This window comes from Labrus bergylta, chromosome 12 (genome assembly GCF_963930695.1).
Source record: "Labrus bergylta chromosome 12, fLabBer1.1, whole genome shotgun sequence".
NCBI lineage: Eukaryota > Metazoa > Chordata > Actinopteri > Labriformes > Labridae > Labrus > Labrus bergylta.
In genome coordinates, this window is record NC_089206.1 from 7965992 (window position 1) to 7991515 (window position 25524).

General features: G+C 42.3%; 1 protein-coding gene across 4 annotated transcripts in view; it reads left to right on the forward strand.

Annotated features, from left to right (window-relative positions):
- Positions 1-976: 976 nt before the first annotated feature.
- LOC109986010 (segment polarity protein dishevelled homolog DVL-1) overlaps positions 977-25524 on the forward strand; it is a 31129-nt gene continuing 6581 nt past the window's right edge. The window contains exons 1-12 of one of the 4 annotated variants that reach the window (XM_020636518.3): positions 977-1424; positions 8304-8373; positions 12386-12507; positions 15551-15669; positions 20947-21085; positions 22088-22181; positions 22319-22388; positions 22870-23009; positions 23507-23583; positions 24639-24706; positions 24824-24901; positions 25040-25174. In XM_020636518.3, the coding sequence (XP_020492174.1) occupies positions 1255-1424; positions 8304-8373; positions 12386-12507; positions 15551-15669; positions 20947-21085; positions 22088-22181; positions 22319-22388; positions 22870-23009; positions 23507-23583; positions 24639-24706; positions 24824-24901; positions 25040-25174 (1282 nt within the window). In that variant the 5' untranslated portion in view covers positions 977-1254. Of the gene's footprint in view, positions 1425-8303; positions 8374-12385; positions 12508-15550; positions 15670-19507; positions 19912-20946; positions 21086-22087; positions 22182-22318; positions 22389-22869; positions 23010-23506; positions 23584-24638; positions 24707-24823; positions 25175-25524 lie in introns of those variants that run through there. The other 3 variants (XM_020636508.3, XM_020636498.3, XM_065961206.1) reach the window with 3 other exon arrangements.

A 25524-nucleotide genomic window follows, 5' to 3' on the forward strand; every position in this document is an offset into this window, starting at 1 on the left:
TGTCCTCTCCTGCCACTGACTGTACCCACCACAACCTAAACCCAACCCCATCTATCAACGACAAGACATACAAGACACACAACGTGCACATAAATTGTGTACAGAAAAGCAGATACGCTACTAACAACAATTTACTAACGACCGTTCATCTGGATTCATCTGAAAATGACACAATGGGATAACGTGCATTCAGTCATCAGTGTCTTTATATGAATCTTGCCCTATCATAAGGTCTGATTTGGATCTATGGGGTCATCATCCATAAATGTTTATACACTAGTGTTTTGATTGATAAATGATTTGAACATTTAATGTACCAGTGACCCCCAAAGTTTCGAGGATTGGGAGGATAAGAGGAGAAATATTATAATATATAATATAACACAAATGATTGAAGCACAGACACGTGTTGACTCTTGCTACTGTAGTTCTTAATTCAAATCATGACAGGTGATAATGAGATTTCATCTGAAGTGAAATATTAGCAAGGCTGTACACTTTTTTTTTATTAGGATGGGATTTCAATTTCTTTTCTTTGATTATGAAAACTAATCGGACGTTGGGCTTTTATTTATAAGGAGTTGTAATGTATTTCAGACTGCATATCACAATACTCTATGTGTGTGTAAACCTTAATATTTACAGTCTCTGGTGTGAACACAAAAGCCTTATTGCATTGAAGTGTCCACATTGAGTCGCTTTTCTCCTGACACCCTTATATTACACATGAATATCAAAGTGTGTGGTGATAATTGAAATCCCTAATTAGCTCTGATAAAGACAGTCCACTTCTTCTTTGTTCCATGTTATATCTGCAGGCTACAGTAAACTATACTGTACAGTGTGAGTGTGTTGTATAAGGCTGCGCACAAGCCCGGACACACCACTAGATGACAGCACTGTCTAACCAATTACCTTAAAAAAAAAAAAAAAAATAGCAATATTCCCAACTCCATATCGCAAAGCAAGGATGTGGACTGTCCCTTCCTGTTTTAGTGCCGAGAGAGCCACCGTACCGACTCACACCGGAGCTGGAGCACAGACACCCCACAACGCGATTATGTCGGGATTTTCGCCCTGTTTGTCCAACACACGGAGCCATATTTTCCACCGTGGAGTGTGCAGGTTTCTGTATTACTAGTGAACGCTGTTATGTTATTCCACGGGTAGCTGGTAACACAGCAGGCCTGTCTATTGCGCTGCCAACCCTTGTTCCTTTTCCTGTGTCAATGATTGTCCTCCCCTCACTCGCTCATGGCGGAGACTAAAATCATATATCACATAGACGAGGAGGAGACGCCGTATCTGGTCAAACTCTGCGTCCCCCCGGAGAAAGTCACCTTAGCGGATTTTAAAAATGTCCTCAACAATCGGCCGGTCAACAGCTACAAATTCTTCTTCAAATCTATGGACCAAGATTTTGGGTGAGTAGCCGCCATCTGTGCTAATTATTATTATTATCGTTATTAGCTCGTTTTTTTTTTTGCCTGGCTGACGTCGCTGTGTATAGAAAGGTAATTACGCTGCCGGGTTGGTACGGTAATGGCTGTGTCATTGTTGCATGTCTGTGTCTGTCTGTGTGTGTGTGTGTGTGTGTGTGTGTGTGTGTGTGTGTTGAAGTACAGTGCCAGTGTCTGTTTTCCACGCTCCTCCTGGCACCTGCTCATTATTGCGAGGCTGTGCGCAGTGGAGGAGACACACGAGTGTTTGAAGTGAGAGCAGATCCGTCCAGAGTCCTAATGACGCAGCCCTGCATGGATTACACAGAGCCAGACCCCCTGCTCCCCTTATTACTGTCAATACATTCACCCAAATGAACGCCACTCAGTGTATTAACCATGTGGGATAGACATGTGAGGGTCCTGTTGACAAAGCGTCCACATGTTCAAGTTCTTCGATTTTTAGACTGCTTTTGTTTTTGTTTATTTTTTATTTTATTTTCCTGCTTTTATTTTATTTTTTTCCCCAATAAGGACTATATCAGATGAGCATTTTTATTTTTTTTTTATCTCTCCATTGTTGAATTAATAGTGCAGTCATTTATCATGCAGACACACACAATGGCCTGCAGATGAGGAATCCCAGGGGAATAAGGCAACTGCAAGATGGTGTTTTGTGATACAAGATATGAACTCATGTAAACACATTTGGCATTTAATCCTCTCTGGGGAGAAGCGTTTTCAAACAGCACTTCACTCTCATAGCCATGTTTTTCCAACAATTCGCCTATTATGACTTGGTTTATAACAGCGATGCTGGACAAACTGATGATACATTCTGACTTGTTTTTCAGGAGTACATGGAGGTTAAATAATGCACATTGAGGGGGAATTGATTGCCGTGATTTTGCAATCTCATCTTGTTCTCGGACAACATGGTGAGCCACTTAGACACAGAAGGATATGAAGTTAATTAAATAAACCAGCAGCCACATTTTTAACCCCCTGAATATGCTGGTCATGGGACAAAAAAATCATTTTAATAACACATTATGTGTCAAATTCAAACCATGCATATTATTTTTAATTGTATGAAATAATTTTCAAGCTAGGAAGCAAAAAAAAAAAAACAAACACAAACAACACAACAAAATGCATGCACACAATTTTGCGAGACCTTGTGAATAAATTTAAAATAGAGAATCAAAAATGGTAAAAACAAGTAAAACTATTAACATCAGAGCATATCACATGGACGCAATGGAGAGTAGTTTTCAGGCAAAAAGGAAATGTCAGCAGATTGAATCATAACCATCCTCTTTATTTGATTGAAGTGTGAATGCAGCTTTATTTTATTTATTTTTTTATGGTGAATTCTCAAACCTCAAACAGTCACAGGAACTACCTCTTCTCTTCTCTACCGGAATCTGGACTTTATGAATAATAGAAATATTTCCTGCCTCTGTCTCCCTGTCTGTTCTTTTTCCCGCCCTGATTTTCAGGAGTTTCACCAAAGCTCTCCGGCTCTCTTGGTCAGTGAGATCAACTTGTATCCGTCCTCTGCTGAGGATGACATATTTCTGTCAGTGCCTGTTTCTCATTCCAGTCTGAAGAGTCATACACGGGCCCACACACACTCGCACACAAACACGCACATTAATATCTCGCAGTGAAACCGCAAGCATGATTGGAGGAAATGCAGCGGCGGGCCTTGTCTTCAGAGCCAAGCGTCATACATTTCCACTGCAGCCTGACCTTGTGGGGGGAAACTTGCTCTTCCTGGTGGCTTGTGAGGCTCGGTGCGCCGCTTTGTCCCCAGCCCAGGCTTCCTGCCTCTGTTGCAGTGCAGGCCGGGCTGCTCGCAGGGCCTCAGGTGATCGACAAGCAGATTATGGAAACAAACAAAGTGTGTTTGCCTTCTCCACATGGAGACGTGGCTGAGAACACAGCTACAGTAGGCCAACCTGCTCCTTCATGTGCATCAACAGAGCCTTTAAATCATAATGTGAATTTGGACATTGTAAAAAGACTTTAAAAGCTATTATAAACAGAATATAAAGGCGTCTCTATCAGCAATGCCAGCCTTTGAGTTAAGGTTGAATGTTTGGGGCTCTGTGAGCACCGTATGGTACTGGCACAGTATGGAAGCAAAACCCAGTCAAAGGCAAAGAGGATAGCAGCGCTTTGTGGTAGCCATGCTGGCTCTGCTGCATCCACACAGGCAGTATGGCTGCTGGAGAATTAGCTGGGGAGGAATAAGACTGCTGAGCAGAGAGGGAAAACATCAAATCCCTTGCAGTTATAGACAGTGTTTGAAATGTAAATGAGCAGTCAGCGCAAGGTCCTCTGTAGTAGACCCCCTGGTGTGCCAGAAAAACCAGCCATTTTCTTAGGGGATTGCTGAGCTACATTCGTGCTCGTAGTATCAGCTCTCTAGGCAACAGCCACACCAATTTGATAAACGCCTCGCCCTCGAAACGACCCAGCTCTCTGCACTTTCCAGAATAATATGGGCTATATGTAACCGCGGACTGAGGCATTTCTGTCACACAGCAAATCAAACAATCAGGGTTTCTTTGTGCACATTTCATACCTCAGTTGTTTTCCCCTTTTCCTTAATAGCCATCCATATTCATAAGACAGGATGCTAATTGAGACGGGGTTGTTTTGAGGCAAACCCACTTGGCTTTCTCGGAGACTTCAAGGTGATGATACGGGCGCTTTGTCGTTTGCCACTGGTGGTGAGCTGGTTTGAGACTTCACTGTAATGCAAGTCACAGAGGCTCTGTGGAGCTGAGGGAGCGAGCCAAGCTGCAGGTCTGAAAGAAACAGTCTTGTTTTTGCCTTAGAAAGAAGAAGGGGGGGGGGTGTTTAGGGGAATCTTTGTCCTGCTCAGGAAGTGATGCTAAGCCCCTGTAGGACTAAAATCTGCAGATTTTGAACAAATTCTTCCCCTCCTCATCACGTTTTTTTTTTTTTGTTTGTTTAAGGATTTTGACTGGCTTTTTTGAAGGTTATACATCTTGTCTTGAGTCTTAGCATCTACAAAAAAAAACACTCTTACTTCTAAGGTCAACATTTAATAATGTTCAGATTGTGATATTACCAGTGGTAAATCACCCTATGGCCCTAAACCTTTATGATTATAATGAGAAAGGGGAATCACAGGTTAACTCAAGATATGATGACCCATGAGAATGATGATATCCTGATTCAGCCGTTCTTGGATAATTATATTGCGAGACAATCACAGAATCATACACACAAATATCTGATTAACTAAAGAATATACATTTCCCCTGAAAGGTAAAGTGCAGGATTCACTGTAATTTGTGGTCAGTTTTATCATCTTTCATGTCTTCACATATTTTCTTCAGATTTTTCTTTTGGGGGCTTTTGCGTCTTTATTTGGACAGATTTAGAGAGACAGGTGATGGGGTGGGGAATGGCATTAACCAATCAGGATCAGGATCGAACCTGCATTGAGGACTGTAGTCTCTGTACTCCCCACTCTCTCTCTCTCTCTCTCTCTCTCTCTCTCTCTCTCTCTTCCCAGTTTCAGACTCTATCCACTGTCCTGTCTCTAAAATTAAAGCATAAAAACCCTAAAATAAATCTTAAAACAAACAGGTATTAGATCATTGTATCCCACAAGTCAGGATGCCAGATGAGAAGTCATTTTTTTTCACACCCCTGTTGATATTTTTTTTGTAAATCCCTCAGTTCCAGCCCAACTTGTGAAATCAGCAATGTGCATGTTATTTTTAACAGCTTTTAGGTGGTTCAAAGTCAAACTCAGCCGGTGACTAAGTCAGACTTGGTGTCATTTTGAAGTCTCTCTATTTCTAATCTTATTTGCCTACAAATATTTAGCTTCCCCTTTTATAGTACCATTGAGCATCCGCCCACCAAAGGGCCTTGGGACTGCATGCTGTCTGGTGTTTAGATGTCTGCTTCTGCCTCCTGGTTTCTGGTAGGCTCTCACTAGCCAGCCCTCCTCTGCCTCTCAAAGTGAAACAAACGCGTCTAATCTTTGCCCAGCTACGCAAATATCTCCAGCGGTGGAATATTCAGCGATCGCCAGGGTAAATCTTGTGTCATTATCCTGTGAAATCTGTTAAGACCTATTTAAGCTGTCTGCTCTAAGAAGTCAGATCTGTGACAGTGGCCCACGCTAGACACATGCTCCTCTAAACAAGGATTATGAGTGTGTGAGTGTTTGTGCGTTCAGGGTTGACATTACACTGCTCCTGATATCAGATGGAAGCTGAAAAGAATGCAAACCACGGGTGTTTCACTGCATGATGAAGACGTCATCTGTTATGATCGGAATTATGTTTTCGTTTTCAGCTCTTTTCAACAGACAGAAATTTGTTCAAAGGATTTATTTCGCATGCTTGTTCTTTTAAAAACCGCAATAATAAAGGCAAAATTTGCGAAAGCAGCGACCTCACTCCTGGGGGAACATTAGCAAGACGAAGCACTGCTGGTATTTTTTTTGGGATGGGCCACTCCCACATCCTCATAATTCACCTTACAGCTGGTCGTGCAGCCCGTGCAAAAGGATATAAACACTTCCTACCTAACAAGCACCCGGCAGAGCCGCCCCCCTCGCCTCCTTCCCTCCCTTTTCCTCCCTGAGGAGGAGAAGGAGGTGGAGGAGCAGGCCACAGCGGCAGAAGCAGCAGCGGACTCTGTGGCCGTCCAGCCACACAAGGCTGCGTTATCTCCGTCCACCACTCCCAGCATGCATTACAGCTCCCACAGCAGCAAGAGCAAAAGCACACACAAACACCACCAGCTTGGCTAATCATTTCAGTAGGAGGAAAGTTCTGGCAAACAAGAAGTTAGGGGGGAAAAAGGCAGACAGATACACCCCTGCATGAAATCTTCTTAGGCTTCCCTGCTGCCATTAAGTCTCGCCTCTCCCTTTTTAATCGTTCAAAGCCGAGCAGCTAATGTGAGACCTGCACCAAGCCTCAGAAATTCTTGCATGTACCAATCCTGGGAGTAGAAAAACAAAAACAAACAATGAGCAGAGAGTTCAAATGGAAACAGCTAAATGCATCAGGGTGTCTTAACCCTGTGTGTGTGTGTGTGTGTGTGTGTGTGTGTGTGTGTGTGTGTGTGTGTGTGTGTGCGTGTGTGCGTGTGTGTGTGAGGTGTTTTCAGGCTCCTCCTGTAGCCGTCAGCTAGCTGCAGGCCTGATCTATGTGACACAAGCCGAGCAGGTGTGGTGACTGCTTTCTGCTGAACTGTGTCCCAGCAGGTCGAAAGTTAACTGGGAGGTATTTTTGTTGGGAATTTACAGCCGAAGACGAACACACTGAGGGAAGTTCACACACTCGATCTCTCTATTAATACACGCTACTGGGCCTTGACACCCTGTTGTCACAGCTCAACTCACATAGAAACATCTGTCCATCTTTCTTACCCAGCCAGAATATTTAATGGCTCTAGTCTATACAAACCATAATACCCATGTTTTAGCACACTTGCAATGGCTACCAGTAAGATTTAGAATAAGTTTTAAGGGTTGATTTGTTTACTTTTAAAATACAGAAAGGTCCAGTCCGCAGCCATATTATGGAGTTTTCACGCATATGTCAATAAAGCTGTTTTCATACATGAACTCCTGAATAATTCTTAAATAATTGAGGCCAGCCTGCCCCAGAAATTTTCCCAAGTTGCCTATACGACACATGTCCCTAACAGAAGGAGGTTCTCCCTGTGGGACGGGAGGGTAGAGGCCGTCTCAGGAGGCAAGACCTGTGAAAAAATACACTTCAGAAATCGTAGGGTTACATCGTAACCTTGGTTGTCTGAGCGAGGAGACTATCTCTCCAGCCTCTTGGCCGCTCAGAGACACGTTCTGATCAAACTATCATTGAAAGCACGCCAGCGCAGGTGCTTTACAGATGAGCTGTGGGGCGGTACCGGGTAAGCCGGTGTGCCGTAAAGAAATATCCACAGACTATGACGAGCAAGAGATCACATCCCGTATATGTAATGTAACGGGGTGGAGAGATAGTCCTGAAACGAAAGAGAACTAAGATGGTTAATGAAGTGGTTAACAACTGTCAAGTTCTTAGTTAGTGTTTTTATTTCAAAGTTGTCGGAACAGACAGAGTCCGACACCATCATTTTTTTCTGTTTGCCTTCATATGGATGCTACATGTATTTGGACATATTCAGAGTATCAACACATGAGTGATAAAGGACATGACACTGGTGAGCAGAAAAGAGTGTCGAGCATCTTCATTACATGCACAAAGTCGCATGATATAAACGCCATCGCCCCAAACTGCTCACTCGTTGTGACTTTTCCTGAATGTTATCTGCTGCGTTCATAAAAACAAGTCACCTTGGCTTTATGCAGACATTTTTATATCACGCTATAATCATTTTACAGTGCTTTATTGTCCTAGAGGTGTTGGGTAGGCTTTGATCCTTTGAGCAGTGATAAATATCTACCTACTGTACAGTGATATTATATTCATCATGCAGTATATTCTACCTTTCTGAAGCTCATATCTCATCATAACAGATTTATGGCCCTGTTCTCTGTGGGTTAAACAGCCCTTATCACATTGTAGTGTTTAGTGTTAACCTGACAGACACGAAGTCAATAAATCCTTGATAGACACTGAGGGTGTCATCACTGCCACTCTCTCTTAACCTGTGCCATGAAACCTGGTTGAGAGCCAGGTGTAAAAAGTGTCTGAGAAAGTGTGTCAGTGTGTGTCAGCTTGGCAGCAGGAGTGACGTGTCTTCAGGCTGCACCGTGTTGTCGAGCTCTTCAGCTGACTCTGTGTCCTTGTCCTGGCCGGTTAGCCTGACTGTATCTGTCTGCTTGCTCCCAAGGGTCGTCAAGGAAGAGATTTCCGATGACAACGCCAAGCTGCCGTGCTTCAACGGGAGAGTAGTGTCCTGGGTAAGTGAGATGAATGGTGTACTCCCCCCCCCCACACACACACACACACAAACACACACACTCCCACCCCTCTCTGTCTCTCCCCTGGCTGCCCGCCTGAGCTGTGCAGCCTCGGCTCTCTAACCAAAGATATGTGGAGCAGTCGTAGATCATGTAAATGAAACCATGCAACGCCTCCACACAGGTTTCAAACACACTTCACCTTGATCTCTCTATTCGGCTGTATCATATAGGAGTGAGTGATTGCATTAGATATGAAACTTGGCTACTGTACAATCACAAGTGGCTACTCAAACAAGAACGGCCCATTACTCTATTGACCACTTAAGGTTTGGAGTGATTTGTAATTATGGAAGATAAACAGCACAGAGAGCCCAGGTCTCCCTTCAGGGACATTAAACATGCTAAACATGTAATCAATCTGTCATGTTAAAGGAGATACACATTTTAATCATTGCTCTATCATAATATATTCTGAGCAGAACTCACAGGTTAATGCTCCACTCTACCTTTAAACATGAATGAAGAGCAGAGATGGTTAAGTTAGTTCGGCAGGTTTAATCTACTCATTGCCGTTTTGTCCGTTTCTTTTAACAGGCCAGCAAATGAAATTGGCACTTTATTGATCTCTGAGGGGAAGTTAGTGGATTACTTGTTCCTCCACAGGGAGGTCAGAGGTCAGAATTAGTGACACAGCGGTGGCTTCATAGTTGTTAACGACCGTCTTGCTCGATGTTGCTGAATTCAGGAGTACCTGAAGTGGCCTGACTGTATCCCACTGCTGCTCAATCACCACTTTACACATTTTTAAACCTATTTTTAATTAAATTTCATTAAAAAAGCTGCCAGCAGGACAAGAGCAAAATGTTCTATGTGACATAACATTGTTTAATATTGTGGAAACAATACACAGTGTGATAACAGAACAAAACATTGCAGAGTGTGTATTATCTTTAACTCACAGTGTGTATATCTTCATCTTCAGGAATGTGTCCCTGCTGAATCCAAATTAATCCCAAAAGCTTTGTTTTTGTTTGTTTGTTTGAAGCCAAATAATCTGAAGGTAGCAGATAGATAGCTTGAGCTTCATGTATCATAATAGTGTGAAAGGATGACCTAAACACAGGTCTGTAATTTAAACTTTACACATAATGAGTGAAAAGGATTGCTTTTTGGCAAAAGGAAAGATTAATATTAAATGTGATACATTCATACGATTGCATTATGTTTATATATACAGTATGTATATATATATATATATCTTTTGTTTTTATCCCTTTATTTAAACACAAGACAGTGGATAGAGTCAGACATCAGAGAGAGAGAGGAGAGTGACATGCAGGAAAGGAGCCAGAGGTCGGATTTGAACCCGGGTCGTCCACTATAGCCTCCATACATGGGGTGCACGCACTAACCACTAGGTTACAGGCACGGGGAGTGTTTATATATAAACTTTGGTCATATATTTTATTTTAAATACTGATATTACGATAACAATAAATTGCGATTCATTGCACCGTGCAGCATTTATTAAATCTAACTTCACTTTTCTCTGTAAGCTGTACCATCTGTGTCAACTATGTTCAAGTTTAAAGCAATTAGACGTAGAAAAGAAACACAAAGTACCAAAAAAATGAACGCCACATTTCCTTTATGAAGGTTTACACATTTTCACGTTGAATTATAATGAAAGAATGAATTGAAGAGAATAACTCCAAACACTGAGCGTGGTTGACAAACTTTCTTTAAACCTATTGAATTCATGAAGACATTTTGCTTGTTGCACCTCCTTTACTTTAGGTGATTCATAAATATGCTGATGAAAGTGTTTCAACATTTACATTTAGTTTGTTCAAAAAGTGTTTTCATTTTCAAATCATAACTATGTGTCAGTGACCTATAACTAAATAAACAGACGTTGTCTCATTCCAGGTGTGTTTCCTGCTTTGAATACTGTTTATGATTGAAAAGTATTGATATTGGAACAACTTTGAATTAAAAACTAACCACCATTTCTTTGAGCTCTGAAGTTGCTTTGACATTGTTTTTTTTCTGACTACTGGAAAGGCTGAGCAGTTTTATACAAATGTCAGCTGCAGCATGACTGCATATTAACTGAAAGGAGTTTAAATATGGTCATTAAGATCCATATCTACTTTTTATTTTACACATTCAAGAACAAACCTAAATGTGAAGGTACTTTAAATGTTTGCTCTGTTTTGCAGAGAGACTTTAGAAAGTCTCAGGGTTCTCTTTGCACAGGTTAAATCACTGATTGAGTGGACTTCTAATTATCATAGTTCTTTAAACGGTATTTGAACTTTCACGATACAGAAATCTAGAGAAACTTCATCAATAATCAGTTTTTTTGGATTTTATTTTATTTTTTGCCACTTTGAACTTAAATGTAAAGTGCGTAAGGATGCTCTGATCTGACGAGTTATATCTTGGCTCAGTCTGACAATAGAAGTCTTCATCAGATTTAGACCAAAAAAAAGTTTCTGAAGCAGTGTTATGAAATTAAATGTTTAATCAATTATTTACTAACCCTGCAGCAGTCTATAGCTGTGCAGCAAATACAAAAAGATAGGCCTGCACAATACGAGACAAATAGAGTCAGGGTTAGGTATGTATGATTTTATTGTTCACTATGAAGAACAGTTCATAAAAACTAAATGAAGTATGCTATTCTTCATGCCTTACACAGTAACTACCTGTATTTGAAAAATGAACTCCCTGAATCCAAAATAAAACCATAAAGCATTTTTTTTTCACCATTTACTGTTGAAGCCAGTTAATGTGAGCGTAGCAGAGAGCCAGCTTGAGCTTCATCTGTCTGAATCCAAATGGTGTGAAAGCACAACCATTACATTAAGGCCTCCATTTGACAGGTAGAATGTCCGCATGCTGAGTGAGAGGGAAGTGCTTGTGTACATAAAGATTATGTTTCTTATTTATAACAGTAAATTCAGACTTTTAAGATATATTTGATTGAAAATACTTATGGTGCGGGTTAAGGCGAGACGGTGCGGGTTTTGATGAGACGATACAAGAAGGTGTGAGAGGATGTGAGACAGTCCGAGACGGTACAGGACAGGAAGAGACGATACTCTCTGCTTACTTTTCCCCTTTGGGAAATTTGTATCTGACTCAAACTGCCTCCGTAGCAGCATCAATAAATAAAACCAATCAACCATCCACATGTAATATGGCGCCCTAACATGTTGGAGAAAAGGCTCTTGTGACTGACTCATCGTGAGTCAGTGTGTGGAGAGAAGTCAGAATACTGTATTCCTAAACATAGGAGGTAATAATATTGTCAAACTCAGTCAGTTAGTACTTCTTATCTAAAAAGCCATTTTTTTCGTTTCACTGGACATCAAGGACTAGAGTGAAACCTGCTCGTGTTTCATACTGACAGTCTGTGCACACACACCAGACGCAGCACACTGACACAGAGGGTGATGGAAAATGAAGTGAAAAAAAGTACTTGAAGTCTTTGAAATGGAACAAAATAAAATACATGTGACACCAAAGTGACATCCAGTGATTCCAAAAGCCAGCATTAGAACAATCACAGCCCATACAGTCGTTATTCTGCGCGGCTGCCTGGTTGAAAGTTCATTACTGTTGCCAAATGAGTGAGATGAAAGGAGAGCGTTGGTATCTGCAGGTCATTGTACATCATCCTTTGTTCCTCAGAGTGGTGTTGAAAGTTTCTATGCCTGCTCGCTGTGTTTCTCAAGTTGTTTATGCGCAGCCACAAGTCATCTGTAGTCCTTTTTAGCGTCTTATTTTGTAGCGTCCCCCATGTGAATTTGTACACAGGATATGTTTGTCTCTGGTGCCTTCATCCCTGTTTGTGTTCGTCTGCTCATGTTGTTTTTGATCCTCTCTCTCCTCGCAGTGGGACCTGTGTGTCATTCAACAAAGTCATTTATCCTAATGTGTGTTCCTCTCAGAGCTGAATGACGCTGAAGCTTTGCTTTTATCCATCTTTTCCTCCTCGCAGTTGGTCCTGGCAGAGAGCGCGCACTCTGATGGAGGATCTCAGTGCACAGAGAGCCACCCAGAGCTGCCCCCTCCCCTCGAGAGAACAGGGGGCATCGGAGACTCCCGCCCCCCCTCTTTCCAGTAAGTGGGCTGATTACTGCCTGTCATGTATGCACAATGTCACACACGTGTAGGCAGATGTATTCATGCACACCATCCTGTGTGACCTCTTTATTTCACCTATGTGCGAATCAGAAAGTGGAAAGATCTTTCATGCGGGAGGTGTAGGTGGTCCATACGCCTGAGTGTGAATAAGCCATGAAGTATGTGCTAAAGCTCCAACATGTATGGGTACGAGTAGTTTTCCCACTTGTGTGTATGTTCCCTCCCGCCCACTCAACCTTGGAGTAAGGCGTTAGTCCGCTTGTCTATGTAAACATGATGCGTACGCCGCCACTGCCGCTGATTCTTGAAATAGCCTTCACGGCACAAACGTCTTCAGGCGAATACTGGCACTCAGTGAGGCTCCCATTGTGCACAGTCACTAAGAGCATTCATCCATACTCGAATAATAAAGGCACACGAGGCACACATTCAAAGGTCAGAAATGTATTTTATATAGCCGTTTACCTGAGCCAAGACTTAAATTTAAACTGGCAAATGAGAGATCTGACTGCAGTAGCCGAGGAGTCCCGTGCTAAATATAGCTGTAAGTGCCGGGGGCAGTGGGGGCAAGGGTTGTTGCCATTACAGCGTGAGAGCAATATGGCCGAGGCTCTATATTGAGAACATGCAATCTGTCATGTCTGAGTGTATCTCTTTATCCAGGGTTTGACATCTCAGCTCTCTTTTGCCCTCTATGGGCCGCTCCCTGCTGCTTGGCTGTCAGCTGTCCTGATGGTTTTATTGTTCCCCCCCCCCAGTCAACTTTCACTACGACTACCGCCACCTTGTGGATCAAAAGGACACTGTGCAGGCCTCCCTCACCCAACGTCATATCCCCTCCTCCCCTCCTTCACGTCCCCTTTCTCTCTACCCTCTTTGAGTGAGGCCTTCTTTCTCAGAAACAGCGTGCTGAATTCCCTACAGCGAAACCTCCTCTCTTTCTGAAATGAATCCAGTCTTCCTCCCTGTTCCTCTGTGTGTAAATAGAGAGAATATTATTACCACTTCATTTGTCTTTGTGCTTTATTCATGCACTGCATGTGTTTGTTGGCGTGAATGGTTCTATTTGATGAGCGCACAGAATAGGTGTTTTGGGGCTGAGAATGGACACAACTGATGTGCCTCTGCCTGGTAATCCGGATTAACGGACATTAAAAGCACCCATCTCCATTTCCCAAGTGGGGGGGGGGGGGGGGGCGGCGCTTGGCAGCAGAGAGGAAGGTGGTGGTGTTAGGGGGGGATTGGTGGGGGTGAAAAGGGGGTGGCATTTGTTCACGGCTGCAGCCTAGCGCTTCAGATAATCTCCCTCCGGATCAGCAAACCTGCCGCCCGCCCGGTCAGCAGCCATCGACAGCCTGACAGGCAGTCAGCACCGCATCAATCATCACTCTGCTCTGCAATCACTGCCAATAGACGTGTATCCAAACTAAGCATCCTCGCTCATATTTGCACACATGCAGTGACCTGTGCCCGGCCCAGGTGCACCCATTAGCACGTCATAGCATAAGCGTGTAAGCATGGCTCACTGAGCACTTTTATCCCGCTGAGTGAACACGGCCGACACAGAGTCCTGTCAGCGTGTGGACGATCAATGTGAATTAAAAACACAGTAAACAGTAAAATGAAACAGATTTTTCTTTGTTCAAGATGATTTTATTTGTATTTTGAGCCATATTAAATGCGATGCATCACAGTCATGGTCAGAATGTACGCCTTCCTCTTTGTCTTTCCCATGTTTCTGTTGTTTCAGAGTCCGTCTCTGTGACTTTATAATTCTGCTATTAAGCCATCAGATTGACTCTATTTGATCCACAGCTACATGCATACAAGATCAATTCAACAATAAAAAAGTTCACACACTGAGAAGAAAATAAAGCCAACTAAAAAGATTCAATTTACAATAAAACACTTTTTTAAAAAGCTTTTAATAAAGTTAATAGAGAAATTATAGAAAATACAGGGTAAGAATTCACAACAGCAATCAGTGGCTTTCATTTTTTTTATATATAAGTCTGAAAGGATTTGTATAAAACGGCAAAGCGCACCCTCTTAGAGAATAACAAATTCTCTCGTGTCCCATTAGGTATTCGTTTTAGAAGCACTGCAGGGTGATGTTTGTGTTTATACAATATGAATCTGATTATTTTTGCGTACCTTGTCAGCATGCACGGACGCCTGATTGCGCAGCCATGCACATGTGATCGTTTATGCAGGTGTGAGGTACATGTTGCACTCATGTCTAAGAGAGTGTGTGTGTGTGTGTGTGTGTGTGTGTGTGTGTGTGTGTGTGTGTGTGTGTGTGTGTGTGTGTGTGTGTGTGTGTGTGTGTGTGACAGACCCCCTGACACTGATGAGCAGAGTTCTCACCAGCTTCAGGTTTCTTTGCTGCCCGCTGGCTGTGTGAGTCCCTTAACCCTGCACCCTGAGGCCACAGCGTCTCCAGCCCTCTGACAGAATAACAATCTGCCCTCCAGCTCCTCCAGAGCCCCCCCCCCCCCTCCCTTCCTCCACCACCTCCTCCTCCAAGACCTCAAGTACACAGACCAGCTCATTGCTCGGCGCACACCTGATCTGATCTACCACTTCTCGCTTCTTTTTTTTTTAATGCAATCTGTCATCCTCCCCTCTCTGTCTCTCTCCCGATCATGCTGCAGGCACCATCTGGGCTTTCAATAGGTCTCATTAATGCCAGTATTGTCCGGATCGGCTCCCTCTCAGGGTATCTGGTCATTAATGACACTTAGCGAAAAGCACATCACATACCGCAGAACAATGAAACTGCTATTTTGGCTGCAGGGATTGAATTTGAAACATAGTCACAATGTGAGTTGCGTATTCCCCTCGGGCTGAGTGGCAGGCAAACAGATATTATAACAGACAGAAGTAGATTGTAGCCGGGGAGTTTGTGTTGAGGAGTTAAGGAGGCTGGAGAATTGGTTTAATAGAGTTTCAGTGAGAGGGACATGTGTTTTGCACATTATGATGAAGTGACTGAAGTTTTCCGATATGTGTATTGCAGCGCCAATGCGGTGAGCAGCAGAGATGGCCTGGACACCGAGACGGGGACCGAGTCTCTCCTGAGCCACCGCCGCGAGCGAGAGAGGGAGCGCGCACGCAGGAGAGCCCGAGAAACTGAGCGTGAGTATTATTATCAGCCAGGAACAGATGGGTCCTCAAAATGCAATTAGCCTGTCATTTCCAAACTTATTACATTTCACTCAACTCTTGACTTCCTTACTCTTCACACCAAGAAAAAAAAAGGTGGATGGACAGCTGACATGCTTGAGAAACAGAGCCTCAGGGATCACATGTTGAACTTTAGCTACATGAGACCACAAATCACGAGTTTTCCCAACTCTCAAAAGAGCGAGAAAGTGAATAAGTTCACTGTATTACAACGTTTCTGGAATTTACTGTCTTGCCCAATATTTCCCCTTCTTCTGTTTCCTGTGTGTGGCTCAGGTTTATGGTCAGAGGCTGTTTTCCACTCAGCGGTCACACTCCGATGATTATAAGCTGTCAGAAGAGACGAGTGTTTTGTGAAAATCAGAAGAAAACTCTTCCTCAGCTTTAGAGTCTACCAGCAAAAGAAACTGTCAGGATCTTGATTTTAAAAGCTTTCAAAAGCTGTTATCAAGTGCAAACACATCTGCTTTTGTTGTCTGGGCTTTTGATAACAGCAGTTGCTAAAAAAAACCCAAAAAAAATCACTTTGGTAAGAGAAGGACGATGTTCTTTGAGCTCCTGCAGAAGAGCTGCTCTACTTTAAAGGCTCAGATTTTGATATCAGAGCAAGCCAGGCAACATCCCGTTTCTGCGCTGTCCATGACAAACACACTGGGTATACTGGTGCTGCAGGAAAGGTGTGCTCTGTAACCAGCAAAAACATGCTTGAGATATTTTCTTGAAGAAAACCTCCTCAGTGTTTTTCTGCTGTTGCTGCCCAATGAGAAGAATTTATTTTGTCTGGACGTAGCAAGCCATCCTAAAATCACCATTATCAAACAAAACCACCTTCATCAATAATACCATTCAGTGCGTTGGTATTCATGAAAGAGCTGGGTCTTTAGCTTTTTCTTAAAGATGCAAAGGGACTCTGCAGATCGAATTGAGTTTGGAAGTTCGTTCCACCACCGGGGGGCGACAGAGGAGAAGACTCTTATTAGGGACTTCACCTGTTGGATCAGACGCCTTTCATTGGCAGAACTGGGAGCCAGTGGAGGGAGATGAACAGTGGAGTAACATGTTGCTCTTCTGTGTGGGTTGAAGACCAGTCGTGCTGATGCATTTTGGAACTTCTGAAAGGGTTTGATAGTGCATCTAGGAAACCTGCCAGTAAGCAGATTTTTGTGGTTTTAAGTATCACAATGTCTGAGGAATTGAAGCGAAAAGTGAGAGAAATAGGTTGGATGAAGATGTGGAAAAAAAAAACCACGACTGTTATTTGCAGGGATGAGAATTTACTGACCTAAGTATAACATACAGGAAGATAAAGCCACTGGTAATATCCAGCCATCAATATTATTATTTTTTTAATCACGCCTCTTATTGTCATCATTATGTATAAAATAATATCCCTCACGCAGGTTTTCCTCATATGGTGTAGACATCCTACTTCTGCTCTCTGCCTGCTTTCATTTCAACTCACAGTAACTCCAGCTGTTCTTTCTCTCACTGGCTCTCCATCCTGTGTCCTCTCCTCACAGCAAGCTGTCTCTGGCTTTCCTGTACTCAAGACTAATTTAGCAATTACTATCAAAAAAATACGCCTTCAGATTGAAGGAAAGTCTCACTGGAAACAGATATCAAATGTTTCCCAGCAGGATAATGTACGTAATCATTTTTAATGGATTAATTCGTCCTTCTGAAGCTTTTCTGTTTTCGACTTGCCCGAGGACGTATTGTCAGCGCTTGTCATGTCAGATCCTCTGCTGCTTGCTGCCAACTGCACATCTGTTGTTTTGTGGGTGATGCGGAAATATCTCGAGCCTGATGAACTTTACAACTGTCCTCCATCTTCCTGTGTGTTTACTTTCCCCAGTAGAAATAAGAAACCACCATACAGGAGACAGATGAAGCAGAATTACCTCAGAATCATAATGTCTACCCCTTCCTCCTCTCTCTCTCTCTCTCTCTCTCTCTCTCTCTCTCTCTCTCTCTCTCTTCTTACACACACACACACACATGCACACACACACATGTGCACTCTATGTCTCCCCCCTTGTAGCGTGTTAGCTCTAATTAAGTGAAACCATCGGGGGAACTGGGTGGATCACTTTTGGTTTACCAGCAGTTTCATGGCTCATAAAGGAACTCGTACAACGTCATTCAATTTGCCTGTGTTGGCTCAGTGGTTGCTCTCTCTCTCAGTCACATGATCCGGATGTATAGACAAAATAAAGGAGGGGCCACCAGAAGCCCCGCCTCTTTACCTCGCAGCCTGCAGCATCAGCAGCAGGAATTCCCCCTGTCACCTTATACACACACGCTCCGAGTGATTCGTCTCAGTGTGAATGCTGCCTGTTTTACAGAGACGACTTTAAGTGGGAAACAGATCCCTTCTTTTTTTTCTGTGTGTTCTGCAGCGTTTGAGAGTGAAAGGTTGAATGAAGCAACATTTTGAGGAGGGCAAACAGGTGTAGGATGGAATTATAGGATATGGTTTCATTTAAGGCCCTGAGGTGTTCTGCAGCTAAACCTTTTTGTGAGACAAGATTTCCAACATCACCAATGCTTCCAAAATCACACTGCAAACATTGACCCTTTTTTTTATTTAACCAGTCAAATGTGATTTTTATTTTTTGACAAACTAGCCAGCCAATCATTTAATTAAAAAAAAAAAGTTATTGTAAAGTTTTCTTTTGTATTGCAATGAATTGTGGGTCATCAAATCAGTCTGATGCATCAAAGAGAAAGTTGTTGATCAGTGTGATAACGTCAGAAGCGGTGCCAGTATCTACATGAAAAAAAGTTACCATAAACTTTGATTGAGTGATGTAGATTTCTCAGTTAATAGAACCTTTTTCATATCCTGCTGAATCAGAGAACATTTAATACGTCCTATAAAAGGGAGATAAATAAACGTCATTGCATTAAGCGTGATGCTGTCCAAGGTCGGGGCCAAAGATGACACGGTTAAGCCAAAGCACTTATGCTTGTATTAAAGTATTAACACAAAGCACTAAAAAAAACATCTGCTGAAAATCATCAGAAGTGACTTCAACATGTCTTTATTTGGGTGATGGAAAGCCGCTAAAAGCATTTGGGCTTTTAATAACCTGATGCTGCTTTCACCTGAGGCAGAGATGTGAGAGCACACACAGCAGCAACATCAGCTCAAATCCTCTGTTTTCGGAGAACTCACTCGTCTGATTGGTTGGAGACAGATTAGCAGTCATTCTATAGTTGCGTGTGGTGAGAGAGAGGCAGGCAGGGAGGGAGGGAGGAGGACGATACTTTGTCCTGACTCTCAGTTCAGATTGTCTGTGCGTTTGGACGAGGACACTCTGTGGGCTGCGGTGAGAGATTTGTTCTTTTGATGATTTATGACATTTTCAATACATTATATGAAACGTGTGATTGGATATTGTGGTTAGCTTTGTGCAGGTGTTTTTGTTTCTGTCATTCTGAGTAAATATGAGAAGTTTTTGAGTGACATTTTGACCTGTTGTGAGGTTTGATGTGGTGATTTTGACCCACCAGAAGAGAAAGAAGTGATCTGTATAGCTACTCATTGACTTCATTGACATGTGATTTTTTTTATTTTTATATAATAGTTCATAAATATTTAGAAATAGATGATCTCTTATAGCGAGCTTTATGCTTCAGAATTTACAACTTCTGAGGTCATGGTAACATTCTGACCAAAGTTTCACAGATTTAGTGAAAACGTGATCATCTGGTTTCTTCTTTGTGTCTGAGCACAGACTTCTTATGCCCTGTTTCTGTCACTGCCTCCATTGTAGATAAGCTGTGAAGCCTGTCAGCAGCCAGCCCATGTGCAGAGAGCGTCTGGAGCTCAAGCTGGCTTTAGCACAGACGGAGCAGAGCATAAACACACACGTTTCGATTTGGCTTGGATAACCTGCATGATTGTGGTTTTTTTTTTGTTTCCTCTGGCGTGGCCGTCACTTGAGCGTGGGAGCAAATATGTCTGAGTGACTGTGGATGTCAGGTCCCTCTGCTGATTGAGTGCCTATGTGCCGCAGCTCAGCTTTCATAAAAGCACCCAGTGGGCGGAGCTAGTGATGGGAACGACCACATTGCTGGAATGTTTTACTCGCTCCCGGCAAATGCGCTGGCTGCCACGCCCTCTTCGCCTTTTGAGACCTTTCCAGCCAATCCGCTGTCACCCTGAGACAGCTCCGCCTCTCTGGCAGTGTACGTATGGAAACAGACTGAGCGGTTGTACACCTGGGAAATGATGTAGAGCTTTGTACAGTAAGGCACTTTAACAAAAATAAATCCCCTTTAATAATGATCAGCTTTGTACATTTATTAATACACTGAAAAAAAGGAAAGTGTTGGATCAACTCAGAAATAAACATAACAGACATAAAAATGTAACTTTCACTCAACACATTATTTTATTCAGTGCATCCTGTATGTGCAACCTTATGTCTGAATGAAGAAGAAACTAGGAATTTGAGGTTGTGCTTAATTTAAGATGATTGTTTTACCATCGTGGCTTAGCTGTATTTACCAAAGTGGTATTAAAAACATTTTGTAGTGTTTTTATAGGGAACAAAAATGTTTTTAATTTTTCTTGTTCAATGTTAAAATTCGTCTGATGACAAATCTCACGTTCAGCGTCTTAAACCAAACCAATTTGACCAATCAAATCAGATTACTGATTAGAAACTGACCAGCCAATCACATATTTACTTTCTTTTTGATGTCACATTCATATTGCAATGGAAGTGGGTTATTAAAACGGTCTGCTGCATCAGACACATACAGCATGCCTTGATCACCTGAGTGAGTTCAGTTTAATGTTCTTCAGACATGAATGTTGATTTAGAAATGTAGATATTTAAACTAACAAGCTCAAAGTGTGAGCCAAATTGAATAATTGTTGATGTATTTATTTTTCCATTCGCTCTCCTGTAAGGTCTGACTGAAACATGGTATCTGCTTTTAAATTCATGCGTCCAATACATCTCTATTCTCCCCCAGAGATGTCAGAAAATAGCTCGTCTTTAATGTCTTCTCTGTTTCTCCCATAACGACAATATTTTTCTAGTTCTGCCGCTCTCACTAACTCTGACTCTCCTCCCCTCCCGGTCGTTCCCTCTCATTCTGATCTGACCCCACGATGATCAGTGTGACATCCTGTCTGACTCACTGCTGCTCTCTCTCTCTCTCTCTCTCTCTCTCTCTCTCTCTCTCTCTCTCTCTCTCTCTCTCCCTCTACAGTCCCTCGCATCAACGGTCACTCCAAATCAGAGCGCACCGCCAGAGACTCGGCCATGGGTTACGACAGTGCCTCAGTAATGAGCAGCGAGCTGGAGTCAAGCTCATTTGTTGACAGTGAGGAAGATGAAGATGCAAGCAGGTACCATTCACTACCTCACATCAAAGTGTAGTTTAGCCTGTCGTAAATCTCATGTATGTTTGTTTTGTTTTCTGAGACTGTGTGAGGTATTCATTCAGAAGAAATGCTGTTTCATTATAATTAGTGCACAGTTTAATGTGCAACCTCTGATGTTGAAAAATAAAGCAAATGCAGAAGTGCAAAAAAAAACTGCAATTCCCAGATTGTCCACTTGAGGCTGACTGTATAAACCACAGAATCCATTACTTAGAATTAGATCCATTATTAAAATGTGCTGTTGCTCACTTACACACTGGGTGGGCACTTTTGTTTTTAACTCACCCGTTTTGATTTCATTTAGCCTTAAAGTAACTAATGTGCATGATTAGGGATGTAGCCCAGCAGGCTTCACCTTTACCTCCACTTCTACTTCTTTGCCTTTTTTTAGATTGATTGAAAGTTAAGTAGTCAGAATTTCCAAATTTGCAACCATCATTGTTAGCTTCATAACTCCTCTATTTATTTATTTATCCTCATCATTCTCACACATATATGTTAAGATGAAATAAGCAGGGTCACTGACGTTTTGCATGATAAATTACTTGGTTAGTTACAGATTAATATTTTTTAATCAACAATTACATAACACAGCTAGTTGTTGGTTGATTCACCAGAACCTCCAGCTGTGACTAGATGTAAATCAAAACAGCTACCACAGTGAGTCATATTCAGTAAAATGCCAGTCATTTTGCTGGTGCTATGTCAACTTCATCCAAGGCCCATGCAGCAACTCACAGCTATCCATGCTACAGAAAATAGGCTGAAGAGCAATCTAAATGTCTGATTGCAAGGAGTTAATCTATTTGATTTATTTTAATGTCAAGTGCGTTTGTATTTTTCCAGGGTGTTGTCTTTTGTCTACAGAAAAAGGGAAAAAATTCCTTTACTCTGCTCTTCCCCTCTCATCCTTCAACCGTCTCTGTATTCCTCCTTTCTTTACGGCTCTCTCTTTGTGTGTTTCAGGCTCAGTAGCTCCACAGAACAGAGTTCTTCCTCACAGCTCATGCGCAGACACAAACGCCGCCGACGGAGGCACAAAGTGGCTAAAATAGACCGGGTGAGCATCTATAAGACACATCAATGTCTCTGCTTGAATTGAAATTGACTCTGGGAAATAGAAACTGATGGGAGGACTGCATGACATAGACTTTATGCCACTTTAATTATTATTGTATTCTTCTCTTGCCTTTGCAGTCGTCATCCTTCAGCAGTATCACAGACTCCACCATGAGCCTCAACATCATCACTGTCACACTCAACATGGGTAAACCGGACACTAAAGCTTCTTTTACACATGCACTCCTGAAAATGTAAAAAAAAAAAAAAAAAAAAAAGAAAACCCACGCACACCTCACAGTGTGAAGTTTTCCCTGTCGGCGTTGTGTTTGCTCAGGAGAAATCATAAAGAAGCAGTTTCACTACGTCCACTAAGATTGCACCAGTTGTGGTCAGTTGCCTGATATAAACGTTCTTAAACTTGCTTGCTTCCTCAATATTTATTTAATATTTCCTTCTGTGTTCACATATCAGCTCGCCTTGACTTCATTTTTATTTTTACTTGAGGGCTGACAGGAAAAACTAATTTCAGGGTGGAAAATTCAGCCGTTTGAGTTCACAGATATAGCTCACTCTAATTTCACTTACCATGGATTTAGATATTAGAGTCTGAAAGTACATGTGATGATAAAAATGCTTCTCAGACCTGATCAAGTTCTCATACTTCTTCCCTGTTTTCTCCCTGACAGAAAAATACAACTTTTTGGGGATCAGTATTGTCGGTCAGAGTAATGACCGGGGAGATGGTGGTATTTACATCGGCTCCATCATGAAAGGCGGAGCTGTGGCTGCTGATGGAAGGATAGAGCCTGGAGACATGCTCCTCCAGGTACACCAACAGATACTTCTGGGTTTTTTTTTCTGTCATGCTGCTGTGTGTACAGTGTGAGAGCTTAATGTGACAAATGAGTGGGTTTCTTATCTGAGCCTAATAATAACCACAAAGTCGTTTTCACATCCGTCACCGTGCTCTTTTGGAGAAGTCATTCAGCCTCTCCTTTTCCTTCCTGTCAGTGGCTTTCTTTTGATCTCTGTGCAACACATCTGTTCAGCTACACCAACTGTGAAACACACAATGTGTGACTGCAGCTTGTTTTCCTCCAATATTCATCATACATGTCTTATTATGACTGTTTCGCATAGAGAGCAGCTTAGGATTTGCAGGCATCTGAAAGCTAGAGAGCCCTGCAGGGATTAGTGCGTAAACACAGTTCAGGCCTCTGCTGAGCTTCAAAAAAACATTTTAGCAATGAAACACATTCTATTATTGTGTATTGTATGTTGATATGACGGGATAATTTTATTTTTTTGTCGTCTGTACACCAGGTGAATGACGTCAACTTTGAGAACATGAGCAATGATGACGCCGTGAGGATCCTACGAGAGATTGTTTCCAAAACGGGGTAATTACAAACTGAACACAAACTTCTGATGGCTGTGATTAGTGGAAAAATCACGACTTTAAATACAAACAAAAATCCTGACAGTTAAATCACAGTTGCTGAAAAAAGCTTGAAAAATGTTTGTCGCCAGATTGGATCACTTTTTTAAACTTTTGTCCCCTTGCTTGAAGCATGACCCTCCCAGAAAGTATCAGCTACTTTCCTTTTCTTCAGTTGGGGGGGGGGGGGGGGACCTGACACAGCACATAACTGCAATATGTTGTGTGGAAATAAGTATTGATTTAAAGGGGCCAAGTAAACCGTTTTGAAAATAGTTTATTAAAGCAGAGCTGCAAATGAAAATGTAGAGAGATACATACTTTACAGTTCAATAGCTGGTGCTAAGTTTTTCATCCGTGAGGTGACCAGAGGTCAGGAGGAAGTTGGATAAATCATGCTTGCATATTTAGTTTCATAGAGGCTACATTACCTCTTATTATATTTTAAAGCTGTGGTTTAAAATATGACTTGTCTCCATGCAGTCTGGCTTCTGGTGATTCCCTTCACTCCTCTCCTGCATCATTTAGAACACATATCGATGTACACGCTCATCGTCTCTAGTGTTAATATCCATATTTAGGCGGCAGTAGCTCTTTCTGTAGGGACCCCGTTTAGTTTCAAGTCATGGTGCTGACCGAGTCTGAAAATTTGTCTGGTAGCTGGAGAGGTGCCATTTCAGCTCCTGAGCACTGCTGAGGTGCCCTTGAGCAAAGCACAGAACCCCTACCAGCTCAGGGTCGCTCGCTGTGGACAGCCCCCTCACTCTGACATCTCTCTGTTATTGCATGTCTATAGGATCCTGTTTGTGTCGTTCAGCCTACGTGTGTGTAGCATGTTCAACAAGAGAGTGTAAAATGTAATTAAATTAATAAAGTATATCTTCTTCTTCTTCATATTATCTTTTGGTCTGTTGAAGTCACTTGTGCTGACTTGTATGAATGTATTAAGTAATAAATGTTCTTTGTAAATTTGACAAACTGATCAACAAATCCATTTCCTTCTTTCTTCCTCAACAGTCCTATTAGTCTTACTGTTGCCAAATGTTGGGACCCGTCTCCACGAAGCTACTTCACCATCCCGCGCGGTAGGACAGACTACAGTCTTCTGTTTGAATCACATACAGACATATCTAACTTTCATTTACCAAATCAAACTCCTTTCCGTTTGAAGCAGTAAATGTTTGAACTGTATCTTCCTTCAGCTGAGCCGGTGAGACCCATTGACCCTGCAGCCTGGATCTCCCACACAACCGCCCTGACAGGACCTTACCCTCACTACGGTAAAAACCACCAAACTCCACCTCCATCACACGCTATGAAACATCCCTACTGTGGTAAATATGATCACCTTATGACATTTAAACAAATAGAACGTTGTGTTGGTCAGTGTTTTCTCACGCTCTCCTCTCTCCCCGCAGAGTTTGATGACTTGCCTCTATCTGCCAGTAAAACGGACATGGCCACCATCGTCAAGGTGATGCAGCTGCCAGATTCTGGCCTGGAGATCCGAGACAGGATGTGGTTAAAGATCACCATCTCTAACGCGGTCATTGGTGAGAAGAGCTGAGCTGTGTGGGCTCAAACTAAAAGCAAAACTTTGTTTCATTTAGACACAAGAGTTGGAGTTTTTTTTAAAAAGTAGTGTATTACAATAAAGTGCATGCACGTGGGAGAATGACTCAGACCTGTGGGGTATTTCACTGCTTGGAATTATACAGCTGCTTCTTAGTAAAAATATGAAGGCATGTTGTGAAAGTAAACACCCTATGAAGAAGAATGAAGAAGAAAAAATCGATGTCTTTCGATGCTATTTGCTAAATATTGCAAATTTGAATTTAAAAAAATGATAGTTGCAACAGGAAATGTTAAATTATTCAATCTGTCAAACTAGCTCTTCTACTCC